This window comes from Ixodes scapularis, unplaced genomic scaffold, assembly GCF_016920785.2.
Source record: "Ixodes scapularis isolate PalLabHiFi unplaced genomic scaffold, ASM1692078v2 PGA_scaffold10__122_contigs__length_95168666, whole genome shotgun sequence".
In the NCBI taxonomy this organism is placed as follows: Eukaryota; Metazoa; Arthropoda; class Arachnida; order Ixodida; family Ixodidae; genus Ixodes; species Ixodes scapularis.
Window position 1 is genome coordinate 31,803,565 of NW_024609836.1, and position 14,266 is coordinate 31,817,830.

The 14,266-nt window shown below is 46.0% G+C and overlaps 1 protein-coding gene across 2 annotated transcripts in view; it reads right to left on the bottom strand.

Moving 5' to 3' along the window:
• LOC8029488 (homeobox protein Meis1) overlaps window positions 1-12,345 on the bottom strand; it is a 356,592-nt gene extending 344,247 nt beyond the window's left edge. For both annotated transcript variants that reach the window (XM_042287647.1, XM_042287649.1), the window contains exon 1: window positions 10,609-12,345. In XM_042287647.1, the coding sequence (XP_042143581.1) occupies window positions 10,609-10,620 (12 nt within the window). In that variant the 5' untranslated portion in view covers window positions 10,621-12,345. The remainder of the gene's footprint in view (window positions 1-10,608) is intronic.
• Window positions 12,346-14,266: the final 1,921 nt, after the last annotated feature.

Genomic DNA, 14,266 nt, shown 5'->3' on the forward strand with positions numbered 1-14,266 from the left:
GGGACACTTTCGCGTAAATAATTAGCATCGAGACGAATCTGCACAAATCTATAAAAAGGTAATTGAGACCATAATGGATGTGGGCAGGTGGTTTCGCTCAACCGACAAAAATCGCGATAGGATGTTATTTGACAAAATGAGGAACGCCAAGTTGAAATTGATTGTTGATGTTTAAGTAAATAAAAAAATCCGTCAGTTTTTGTCCCCTTTTCGTGTTTATTCTTTCCGGTTGTTTAAGATTGAAAAACTTTTTTTAGGACACTTTTAAGGTTTTGGCGTTCACCCCTTGGCAAAAGATTGTAAAATTTAATTTCAGCCCAAGAACCGAACAGATCGCTATATTACGCGGATGATTTATAGACGGCAATATTACAACACTAATAATTGAACAATACTTAGAATATGAAGAACGTGTATTTTTCATTATTCGGCAATATTGAGGCATTAATTCGAAGCTAATGATAACCTCAAGAACGCATAGTTTTCTTTATTCCGATGCCCGACTTCATTTTTATACTTTTCTTTCATCGATTTAATGAACTTTGACAATATCTTGAGTTCCTTTCCGCCATTTATGAAAAATAGTAATATTTCCAAGGACTGGTAACGGCATCAGACTCATTGCACACATTTCGATTAAATCTTCATTCTTTCAACAATTCCTTTTTTTATCCCTGGGATAAAAAGTGAAATATCCCGCCGCCTTCCTTATCTTGGGATTTGTAGGACTTGGAAACTTTATAGAAAAGGCAAGGGCGAAAGCACGCCACAGAGAAATAAGTAAAGAGAAATTGACTGTACAGTGATAGTTTCTAAGCGTAACATGAGCACTGCAAGTATATCAAGAGACCCACGGTCAGAGGCGACCGCCATCTTACCGTTACCTATATTGCGGCATAATCTCATTAAGAGTGAACTAAGCATTTGAATTATATGTATATTCCGGACTATTATCGGGCAGGGGCATTTGGGTCAAAAAGAAAAGTTTTTGCTTATAGATAGTCCGCATGTCCTGCATAGTTCGTACGAAAATCAACTCATACTCGGAACGCTACAAAGAAAGCTCACTTTATGAGAACGCAAAGCATCTTTTAAAAACGAACCTGGTATAATCCGCACCATGGACTATAATCCGGAAAATACGGTACTTTATTTTAAGTGAGATAAAATTGATGTTTCGATGTCGGCTTGCCAGTATCGATGTCTATCGCAAAAAAAGAACAACAAATTACTCAATAACAAGCTACCTTTGTATTATTACTTATATAAGGTTGACCCACGGTGCTTATGGGTCGGAATAACGTTTCACGGCGGGTGAATTTTCGTTTTGATTCCTGCAAATCTAGAAAGCCATACGACTGGTATCGATTTCAGATGGTCCCACACAGATGCGACTCTCTACGTCACCCCAAGTCTTATGGCCTTAGACTGCACCTCGTAGTTGGTTCAACTCGTCGCAAAGATGTCCCCGAGCCTTAAAGGTTCAAGGTAATCACTGCAAGTACGGATGGTGCTTGATGGATGAGAGATGCACAGTGTGTAATTAAGGAAATTTCTTCAAGGGGGCAGACATTGGCTGCGTTTACGTAGTCGCCTGCATCGAATCGAGATGTGACGGCAATGATTGGGTATTCAAGAGGAAGATAGAGAGAGAGAAAGAGAGAAGGATCGGATGTGCGTGATTGGCCACCTCTCCATTCAACGCAATTTTGTCGTATCCACGTAAACGTGGCCGTTGAAACAGAAAGCGTGATCAGCGCAATAAGTAGTCTGGGGTGTGCCTTTTCCTGCAAAGCAGCAGGGTGAGCCAATCGCTAGCAAATCTGCGGAGGCTGCTCGCCGAACGACAAGCCTGGATATGGTACATGGCTTGCATCGGCGACACGTAAACCGCCATTGTTCTGTACACCATACGCCCGTACCCTTCTGAGCATATAGACCAACACGCGTCCCCGATGTCACGCAGCTGCGGTGGCGCTGTCGACGGCACTGCGCATGCGCAGACGCTTCTGTTCACTCGAATTCGGTTTCTGCGCATGCGCAGTGCCCACACCTGGTGTGGGCAAACGCGGGCTTGTTTGTAAACAGTGAGTTGGTCTATACATTTCGCACCATGCAATTTGTTCTTCTCGGCGAGCCTTGCCGAGCAGAACATGGTTCCAAATATTTGCTGCAGAAGTTACGGGCACAGGAGTATGGTAAGTATACCAATGGGGGCTAGTACGTATGACGTCACGTACGAAGCATGTAGTTTACGCCTCAAGGAAATAGAGCCTGCGATGGGAAACCGCTCAATGCCAAAACATTTTTTTTTAAGTTAAAATTTTATATTTGAATTTCAATACGCCGAGATATTACTCTTGTATAGGGTGCGGCGATTAGACACCGAAGTGCTTTGCAGTGAAGTTGACGCTCCAGATTTCTTGGAGCACCTTCGCAGAAAAGGCAGTCGTGTTCGTGCACAAAAAAGATAAGCACACTTTATTCACAAAAGAAAAAAAAAGCTAGTAAAGATCTAGTAACTAGAGCAGTTACTACCTTTTTTTGACCGTTACTAGCTTTTACTGACTATACCTCAAACGCGCGAGGGGGAGTAAAAGGTTAGTAAATGCAAAACTGCCCTCGCTGCCGTTGATCCACGAAACTAAGACAAACGTCGAATCTATGCCTAAGCAACACACATACTACAAGTGCCGAGTTATAAGGAACGCACCGCATGCAAAATACGACTTTAAAAAAAAAAAAAAAAGAAACGCGTTTTCCAGTCGAGTCCAGCGCTGCCGCGAGCGGAGCATTGTAACTAGGGCTGGGTGTCGATTAAAAATTTTCACCCGATTAATCGCCACCCTTTACTCGATTAATCGCTCTCGTTCATTTATAGCCATAAATTTGTTTAAAGCCAAAATAAATTTTTTTATTATTATTTTGCTGAACATGGTGATGAACGACGTAATATAGAATTTAGAATATGAATCAATCTCGATGTGTGGTTGAGAACGGTTAAAAGACACTCACAAGTCATCACTTCAGCTGGATGTGGCAAAGGTGTTCCTTCATATGCTCCGCCAAGAGCGACATCCTTTGATTGTTCACACTAGAGCCTCTGCTGAACTAAACGGTTACTCCCACGGCGATGAAGCGGCCGGGGAATGTGTAACCTGCTGCACTTGTCTGAAGTTACAAAGCACGCCCCTATAGTTTACTCTAGGTTACAATAATACCTAAAATTTTCTTTTCACACAGGCGTACTCGTCGAAATCCGCCTGGTGAAACCGTTCAATTTTTACTTCCTTTTAGTTTGTCAAAACTTGCCGATTACCCGGTTAAAAAAATTGATAGCGATTAAAACCTTCATCGATTAATCGGTAGGTTCATCGATCAAAAGCCGAGTCCTAATTGTAATGTACGCTAGAGGTTCAACTGGCACTAGTGTGCTGCGGCAAACTGAAGCAGACAGCAACCAGTCGAAAATTGACTTCCGGTAATGCATTTCTATAGAAAAAAAGTGAATGCATTTTCTTCTTGCGCTCGATTATAAGAGCAAATATCCCGAATAATTCGTACGTACTAGGTAGAAAGGAACATTTCTTAGTCAGACACACGATATAATTGGCCAGTTGCGGCGTTTTTCTTTCAAACTAATTGCATTAAAAACGGTGATAAAACGGCTTCGTACGTGTATTTATGTGCACTGTCGGACACTGTTAGCGCGAACACGACGTCGGCGCTTTTCGGCACGAGGGATATACGTGCCAAACGAACCAAAGGACTTCTGGAAAGCCAAGAGAGACTGCAATAAGTACGCAGTAACACTGGATCAGTAACTCCGTGTGAATGTACCATCAAAATAAATTGAAGGCCACGCAATATACAGTCATTTTCAACAAGTACTGGTCTATTCTTTCTGCTCTGTGCGAAGATACTTGTTCTACGTTGAAAGCATCCCCCGCACGCTCGAAATCTTTGAGAACAAGGGCCGGATAAAAGCTGCCCGGCAGAGAAAACAATAAAAAGAGACACCTTTTATAGCTCATATACTTCATTCTTTACGTTTTGAATGTTTTTAACCGCTGGTAAAGATGAAAGACGGGGTCATTTTCATATATATAGTGACCGGTATGCTGTGGAGCCTTGAACGCACTCGATATTCCTTTTGGTTGTTATTTTGCTTAGAATTGTCGCTTGTTTTTACACACCTCCTGTGTAACAGAGGTTTGTGCATGAAATATAGTGAAGTTAAACAGCGTTCACTAATGAAGAAAAATTGCACTGTCCTTATGTCCATGCACGAGTCCCACTAGAGCGACAAACAGAAGCAAACGACAGCGACAAGCCTCAAACACATGCAGCATGCTCGCGATGGTACCTTCAGCAGGCGTTTGGACGTTTGGTGCTCATGAAATGAGCACGAGTGATTGCTAGCCTGCCAAAAATACCCTCAAGTGCATGATGATCGTGTTTGAGCATAGCCTCCTTTATTCTACAAAGTCTGTCGAATTGCGAAAGACTCTGGCTTGAGGCTTGTCGCTGTCGTTGGTTCCTGTTTGTCGCTCTAGTGGGGCTCGGGTATAATGAAAGCACATACTATTCGGTACGACCCAAATAACAAAAGTGTTCCATGTTATTTTCCTTCGAAAAGGCAAAATGCAGGCACGGTTTCCCATAGGAATGCACCGGAGCAGCGCAAAAGTAGACTGGTTGATGTCTACTTCAGTTTATTTCCCAGAAGTCGCATAGACACTAGCGCCAGTTGGACGTCTAGCGCACATTGTAACTCTATGGCACAGCCATTGATGCAATGACCATGCGGCCCCTGATCTTCCTTCCCGTTTACATTTTTTTAAAGCGTTTGCATTTTCGTTTTTGTTTTAACTATGATGAAAATAGCCACGTTAACGTACTCAAAACTTTTGCAGTCATGAAAGGTTCCTTTAATTTTATTATTGTATTTTTTTTTTTTCATATATATTTCTCTTTAGCAAGAGACACTTGGAAACATTGTACGACAAGCAGGTTGGGGTTATACACGGAGTTTGCGAGACGCTCATTTCTGCGACCTGAACCTGTCGCTTTTGCCGTGTGTCGTGTACTGTTCTCGTGTTCCCGTGTTGGTGTGCATAGGTAATGTTCGTGCGCTCGACTGGGTGTGTGTGTGTGTGGACGTGGTCTACTCCGAAGATAAACCTCACGAGCCGGTGACGAGCGTCCACTCGTCACCGGATCCGCCGCTCGACGGTGATCGTTCAGCCGATTTAGGGGCGTCGGTTTCGCTGTCCAAGAAGCTTCGCTGCTTCGCTCCTACTTGACACTAAGAACGTCTTCTTCACGGTCTGTGTGTGCTCGGTGGTTGGATGATTTTTATGGAGCTGTCTCTGGTCGTGACAGTAGCCGTAAAAGCGTGAAGTACCGCGGAAATACGGCATAGAGACGATGCGGTTGCCACGGATACGCGCATGCGCAAAGTGAGGCAGTCTATGCGGGGAAGCGAGAACATGGCTGCTGGGAACCAATGGAGACGCTGTTTTATAGACTGTCGCAAATAATTGCTGCCTGTATCGTTACTTCTTAGTAAGAGATCTATTCCTTGGAATGTTTAGCAACAATATTGGAGAAGAATACTGATCCGAAAGCAGCACCACATTTCTAACATCGTTTACGGCCGAGGTGGTCACTGACCAACTGACTTCTTTCAAATTATCAGTATAAAAGACGCATGGGTAGCCAGTAGAGAAAGTGATTGGGCTAGCGTGTCGTCGCGGGTATGTTGTAGGTGGTGGGTCTTGTGTTCAAATTTGATACGTATGCTAGTGTGAAATAAATGCTGTGCAAATGTGAATGCAAGCAGCGTGAAAAAATCTATCCCAGCGACAATACTTTTTTGCCACTTTTTACTTTGACCAGCGCCACCTTGGTCTTGTGAGAGTTAGTGCCAGTTACTAGTAGTAAAATATACTAGATTGGCTTGTAACTATTACTAGCTTGACCGTTACTACCTACGGTTACTAAGTACCTAGTAACATACATGAGAAACGGTTACTAGCCTTTACCTTGTAAATACCACTAGCTTTTTTTTTCCACTGTGAACGCAGATGTTTTCTTTTAAGCGATTTTTTTTTATATCTTAAACCTTGAAGTATCGAACGAAAAAGTTCTAAAATGTGCAAACTAAAAAAAAAAAAAAAAAAAAAAAAGCAATTTACAAGGTTGTCGCGGTCCAAGAGTGACCATGCGCAATAGGCAAAATTTACTACTCGGCGTGTTTCCTTTATTTCAGAGTTCGTGTACGATTTAATAATAGAGAGTTTTAGTATTGCGCATAGGAGCAAACGCAAGCGTTGTACGTTTCCATTGCGTGCTCCACGCTGCATAAAGGCGTCGTCGGCATGCGCCAATCTAAGACCGCAGTTTCAGGGGTGGAACTCATGAAATGTATTTGGGATCAGCCACGGGAGCAGCTGAAACCGCTGTTTTGGAGCAGGTTGGGAGCAGCTAAAACTACGTTCTGGAGCAGGCTAGGAGCAGCTCAGATCAGTTTTCATGGCACTTCAGCTTATGTCTTAGACGAGCAGGGGAGCAATTTCTGTTGTGCGTAGCAGCACAGACGAACATGAGTGGTTAGGAACCTAGGTAGATGAGTTAAAAGTGTAACAGACGCGAGAACTTGAAACTTTGGGAGCCTTAATTAGAACCAAAAAGCAAGTACCATATGTTTTTGAAGATGCTGTCCCTAATATTTTCTGAGGGGCTTTCAGCTGCTCAAAATGCAAACCAGCATTGCTTATCGCACAACCCACACGTGCTCGACATAGTAATTATATGTGCGAACCACGTGACGTGCGTGAGAAACGGACGTGCAGTTGCACGGAGGAACAGGGCAACAAATTTCGAGTTTATCCTATTGTGCAACTCGATATCGAAGCAGCAGACTACGATTAACGAAGTTATCGTATTTGAAGCGATAAGCAGGGGCAAGGTTAATGTACGCCGAGTAGATCTACCACTCGCGCGAGAGCTGCTGGCCGGCAAGGTTTCGGATCGGACCGTGTTTCAGTTCTATCAAATCACAATTTATCTTGCGGGAATGCGGTTCCAACTTCTAACTATGAAGTACTAAAATGAATCTTTCGCTAATGTGTTTTCAACTGGCCGACGTCCGGATCCCGGGTCGCAGAGCCTCAGGCAATCGGACGCTTAACGACTCGACCTCACTTCGGCCGACTTGCTTAACCGCTGATGGTTGAAGAATAACAATCATGTTGCAGATGTAGGGCTTCGAATCCGATCCCAGAGTTTTTCGCGCGCTCCCAACTCGGGATACACAGAAAGAATTAACAGAGCAATGGATTGCAAGGCCGACCAAGCTAAACGCGCTCATTGTTGCCAATCGAGTCGATAGAAACCAAATCGAAGACAAAATAATTTTTTTTTTTGGCGCACGTTGTGCGATTTGGTGCATAATGGCGCAAAGTATTGGCTGTGGCGCAGTTTCCGCGAAATGGTGCAGGATGGCGCGGACAAATGCGTCTGGCGCAAAATGGCGCAAATGGCGCAGCCGTTCCACCACTGAGTTTGGGCTCCATGCACGCGCAGTGTGGAGCACGCAGCACTAACGCAAACACACAGTGCTTGCGTTCTCCCGTATTGACGATACTAAAACTCACTCATGTTCGCAAGGGGCGTTCACTTAGCCTTAGTCGGGCGGTTTACTTTCTTTTCATACAGATTTTCATACACCTTGCGATCCTGTTTCATACAATTGTATCGGTAAGATTGGTCAAATGCTTATCATTGACGAAAGGTAATTAAATTCGTCTGCGAAACTTTTGATAGGGGGATACACTTGGGTATCGACGGTGATAACGACACTAAGCCCGCCTCCAGAGAAGGCCTAATTGAAGAATGCCTTCTTAGCTGACGCCTGCCTTTACTAAACTCTAAACGATATAATTTGTCTGGATGATGTGTGAATTTTTGCGGGATTCAGTAAATATCGCGAAAAATCTATCACGCGAATAGACCACCTTGTAACAGCGTATCGCAAACATTTCGCGCCTGCGAAATATTCCCCAAACTGACAGTTCGAAAAGTCACGAAATATTGAGCACACATAAAACCAGTCGTTTATAGTATATAAAAATAATCTTCAAAACAGCGTCAAATACAATTTTAAAAACATAACACACACACACACACGACCGGTGGCTTTGATTCTGCGATATATACAGGTAAAATAGAGATTGCTTCGCTATTCAGAAATACTTGATAGCATGATCTTATGGTTTGACAGACGGAAGATAGAAACAAAACGTAGGGAAAGCGAAAAGGGCGACCCTTACTAACCGCATCAGCAGTGTTAACGGGGCTGGTCGCTTAACGACTAAAAATAGTAACAAAAAAAAAATTCTGGGACTCGTGCCACTTTTCTCTTCGACCACTCTAGTCGACAAAAGGTTAATGGACGCCGAGCGTGGCCTTGACGTATTCACGATTGGTTTTTCGGCGACCTCATCGGCAAAAACTCGGCAATCTCATCAGCTGCCGGGCAATAATAGGACGCTAAGGTCTCGAAACAACCCGCGACTCTAAGTCACCTGTCAGCACTGTAGATTATACACCTTTTCACACAAGGACGCAGTCACTCTCGAATGTCGTCACTCGCTATTGGTATGCGTTAAAACTTCGTTTTCATCTCTCCACGCCGCTAAAAAATGTTCACGAAAAAAAAAAAAAAAAAACAATGAAAGCGTGATTGTTACACATTATTGTTTTGCCTCACGCCGCCACGCCTATATTTTCTCGCATATTCCACGGTGAAACGCCTCGCTATTGTTTCGTCCCGCATACCAGATAGGGAACCCACGTAAATAAGAACTAAAAAAAGAAAAAAGAAAACGAGTCAAGAGTACGCACACATATAGTGTTCATCCTCAAAACTGCGCGAGGTGTTAATATATATACCCTCGGGGATGACACGTTAAGCTGCGGTACATACTGCTACTACTTCATACCATAGACATTCTGCAGGCACTGCCTCAAATATGCGAACGAAGATATATACAATAAGGAACTATAGAATAACTGCACCCATAACGCGGGCCCTCTCGCCATATTGATTCGTTGAACATTGTCATCGCCTGCGTGCACAATCTCGCTCCCCCTACTTCGTGTCTGTTTAGCTACGTTAGAATGTCTTTGCATCACCGTGCACGTGGGTGCTTAATGTCCTCTGCCTTAATTATTCCGTATTGTCAGCCTTACTGGTTGATTGGTTTTGAATGAAAGATAGTGGGTAGACCTGAAGGCAGCTTGCTTTGAGGTCTACTCACTATCCTTCGATCGGAGCCAATCAGAGCTCTGCGTTTTTCTGACGTCACCGATACTCCTGCAAAAAAAAAAAAAAAAGCAGACAACTTGCCCTCCGCATAGTTTTATCACTCTCTCTAGTATTTTGCACTACGCGAATGTGCTAAATTTCCACGCGCTTTGATTTGCATGCCTGGCGAGTTTTCTTGGCCACAACTGTCGTGTAATGTCATCATTAGCTAAATATTAAATTTCAAGTTGAAGTATACATATATATTCATTCACCGTAGGTTTTTAGTAATAGTTACTCTAATATTCATATCTATGTTTAAATGCTTATCTAGGTTTATTTATTTAGTCGTTTTTTGTTTTTGTTTCTAACTACTATTTTTGTTCCGGCCCTCGATACTGCGACAGATACGACACCTAATCCAAAGCCAGAAAGTTGGGAGACATCTATATTAAACAAACACGCCATGTCTTTTGTACGCAATCAGTGGTTTATCTGGAATATTCTTTGAACTTTTATTGGGACTTCGCGCGTCCTGTTGTACTATACTTTTCACTCCAACCATACATTTCACCGCTACGACCGCGACGTGAAGATGTATTTGTTTATAATCATGTTACCCGGCGTTTGCTCCTTAGAAGTTAACGACACAGACAAGTGCTCTCATGAAGCATGTCGCTTTGCATCGCAGACACCTGCGGTTGCCTAGAATCGTAGTGTGCTTTCGTGGGTCCCTGATGCTCAAAAATTGTTCTGGTGAAAGGTACATTTCAGTATAACTTGGTGAGACCAACACTTGTACAACGACAGAAATGTGGTTTCGAGGAAAACCCTCTAAAATCTCCTTACACGAAAAAAAAAAAAATATATATATATATATATTTTCGGCGACAAAGATTATTCATCAAAGACTACCCCCCAAAATATGGCACCCGGCATTCACAACCGGCATCGCGCGATGACTTCACATGCAAGAGGTGTAATGGTAACACCAATGACGTGAAACAAACATTTACACCGTCAAATGTGAGAGTTTGTTTACACCCCAACACACTGGGGAATCCAATGAGTCAACTTTTCCGCACAGAACTTTAAGGGGGGCGAATCGCTTACCAGATAAAAAATATACTTAGCCCCTAAAAAAAAGAAAAAGAAACGGTTGGCACTTTGTTAACGTGATGCTCAGCGAGTAGCTCACACTGAAGTCGACTCAAAATTAGGCACTGCATTGCTTCAGTCCCCGTATGTATACATGACGAGCCCAGAAGAACTGGCAAGAAAGCGTCACTGCTCACCCGTTGCGCCATCCTCAGTGGAAGCCAAACGTCAGAGATGACGTCACTGGTCTTCTTGGTGAGCCGTGGTGTTCCGTTTCACGGTTTTCGCGGCGACGAGCACAGCGGCACAAAGAAAGGAGAAAAACCACAGCCACGGAAACCCTCGAATGGGCGAAAAACAAATATCTAAAAAAAAAAAAAAGAATCGGTCGGACAGACCCAACTCGGAACCGACGAGTCGAAGAACACGATGTGATGCAGGTCAAACGGTGCGACAGCGAGCTTCGGAGCGAAGACTTCCTGAGTAGCGACAACACAACACACTTTCAACGCGCTCCGGGATGATGACTTGGATGGATGGATAATCCGGGAGGACACTTTTCTCTTCTTTTTGTTTTGGTCGATGACCCGAATTTGGTGACGCGGTTCAAAACTTATCTTCCGCTTGCGAATTTACGGATCGAAACGAAAAAAAAAGAGGTGATTTGCGTTCACTTCACAACCAGCAGCGGTGGAAATCGAGGTGGAGGGGTTGACGTTGGCCTCTTTTCGAAGTGGGGGGTGAGGAGCGAGATGTCGAAGACTCGTCTCAGCGAAGCCCGTGGTTCGGTCGGTGGACACCAAACTCCCCCTAGGTTCCTTCCTTCCCTTGCGACGAAATCTCCGCGCTCAGGGCTCGAGCACACACGGACGACGGGGTCGTGACGCCGGTCGTGAAAGCGTCCGTGAAGTCGCCACTCGGTAACGGCCAGAAAAACGAGCGACGGAATCACGTGGTGAGGGTGGCGGTGCGCTGCTTTCACGAAGTAATTTTGCTCTTTTTTTGTTGTTGTTTTTGGTTGGGAGGTTACGACCCTAGTTTTTGGTTCTCTCTGGACCTACGTTTCAAGCCGGGAGGAAAGTCACCTGTCGGTATCGCGATGCCGGATCATCGTCCCCCGTAACCAATGAATCTCGTCCCCACGCCGCACTTTTTTTTCCTTTTCTTTTTGGCTATCCTAGGTGCCAATTTGGAACTAGTTACATCTAGCACGTGGTTCACCTTTGTATCGCTTTCACGCGTCGCGCGTCGTCAAAAGAAAACGGTCGTCCCTCTCACACACTCTCGCCCAAAGAATCAATCTCAAACAATCAACATCTCGCGATCCAATCAGAAAGCAGGCAGCCGCTAACCGACACCACGTTTGCTCGTCCGTACCGAGCAGTTCACAGGCACTTTCACCTTTCCGCAAGCCACGCCGGGTTCTCGCGCACTTCACACCCACACACACGCACAAATGAAGACCGGAGAAAAAAAAAAATACACACACCAAAAACAACAACACAGCCGCCGAATCAGTCGATCATGGAAAGACAATCACAATGGCCAAAAAAAAAAACTATCCCATAAATGAAAGATAAACACAGCACTCGTCCGGTGAAGGAGATACTTTCCGCGACCCGGCTCGGTGGTGGTACGCACACGTTGGAGAAGAGGGGGCCCGGTCGGGACGCCCTTGGGAGCCGCGTTCGTCGTCAGCTGGGGCGCCGGACCACGAAAAACTCGCGGCGGCGTAGCACAAAACTCTCGGCGACTCCGCGTGGTAAAGCGGGCAGTCTTGGCTTCTCTCGGCGTGGTCCAGTCGGGTGACACAACGCGCGTGGCCTGGCCAGCCCCCGGCGGCTTCTGAATACGCCGACTTCGGCCGCGCTCTCCACGAGCGAGCAAGCACAGCCCGCCGGCTCGACGGAGAGTCGCGCGGTCGCGCCGCTAGGGGGCTCGAGGCGGGGAGAGGAGGAAAGTGAAGAGAGAGAGGGCGCTAACAAATAAAGCAAGAAACGCCGAAACGCTCGGAGAAACGCCAAAAAGGGGGCGGAGCCCGCTGGAAGAGCGGGTGGGAAAGAAGGAGTTTCCCCCGCGTGTCTCCATTGGTCGCGCCCGTGATTGACGGGTGAAGGGGGCGCGAAATTCGCGGCGCGCGCCGCCGCTTTTCGGCCGAGGGGCGTTGGTGCGGCGGCGGCGGCGGCGCTGGCGTCGCCCCCGTCGGCGTGGCCGCGCCGCCGCACCGCCGCCGCGCGTCGCCGAAAACCGAAAAAGCGTCGCCGGGTGCGTCGCCGGTTTCGAGAGCAGCTGCGGTTTGTTCCGTCGCGGCGACGCGCGCGGTGTTTTGGCCGGTTCTCTTGGCGAAGTCTTCCCCTGAAACCCGTGCGTGTTCGGGGATTGAAAACTAAACGATTTCGTTTCCTTCCTCCGTCCTCCTCGGCGTTTATTCATTTTCTTTTTTTCGTTTCGTAAGCCGCGTTAATCCGGTGCCGTGTGTACGCGCGCGACGCGAAGGACGGAGGATTTGTAGACGGGGGGCGATTAGGCTTTAGAGAAGGCCCCTTCTTGGGCTTTGTGTGGCCTTGACCGGCTTTGTTGCCCCCTCCTCTGAGCTCACTTCGGAGGTGACGAACGCTGCTGACGCGTCGGACAAAAATGTCGCGCGAGAAGGTGCGCGACGCAAGCAACCTTGGCAAAGATTAACGGGAAAAAGAAAAAAAAAGAATATCTCGGAGTCGGGGTTTGGCTTTGGAGGCGCGGCGGAGCGAGTTGCAGCAAAGAAAGAAGCTTGCGCGGGCTATTTCGAGCCGACGTGTTGGGACGGAACGGTTCTTGTGGCACCCCTCGTCACCAGCCTCCGTTCCTTTCCCCCCTAAGCTGACAGCGCAGTGGAAGCTACGTGTTTGTCGACGATCGGTCACGCGGTTATCTTTCACCACATGAACGCGTTCCCGCCCCATACTCATTCAGAGAGAACGGGGTCACGTGATGAAAGGGAGGCCGCTGATTGGTCCGGCGAATGCGTCGTTCCCACCCAACTGTCAGCTTAAACGTAAACAAAGTTCAAACCCCCCCCCCCCCCCCCTCCCCCTTCTCCGGTCTCGGAATATTCAGCGACCCTTGGAGGAGCGCTGTTCGGGCGCAAGCAGGGCCTTTCTCAAATGCACTTATTACGCGTCAAGGAGCTCGAACGCCAACTTGGCGTCCGTACCGAAGGTTGAGAGTCACTCCCTCGCGGACCCTTCGAAGCAAGGACGTTGAAATACCTCCTTGCTTCAAAGAAAGAGCGCCTCTCTCTTGCTTGTTGCTTCGTCGCTGTCGTGCACCATCGAGCAAAACTCGGGGGTCTCGTTGATGTTGCAAACCGCTTGTTCGTGCGGTTGCTATGTTTTCGTCGCACCGAACGAGAGCGTCATTGCCAAGAAAATGTTTCTGAGCAAAGGTTGTTCAGGCCACTGCGACTCGTCAGCAATCCCCTATTGCACTTTTTTTTTTTTTCAGTGTGTTTTTACAAGTTTTAACAAATAGCCTTTCTTTTGAGTGCAATAATGTGTCTCAATATGCTACACCGGTGTACCGTGTTTTTTGACTCCATCCCGCAGACACATGTTTAAAACTTTTAGTTTTAAGCGGTGCCGAAGATCTACAGATGAGACAGGAGTTGGTTCTTCAAGATCATACATGATGACGACATATGATGGATTTTTGTGAAAAACAGAATACGTTTGTTTTTTTTTTTTTTTTTTTTTTTTGTTTTTTGCTATATGATTAAAGCGGACATTTTTTTTTTCTTTTTGGAATGTGCTGCGCATGTAAATGTTATAAGTGTAAACTAGGACCAGGTGGAGACTATCCACCGGGTACGGACTCCCT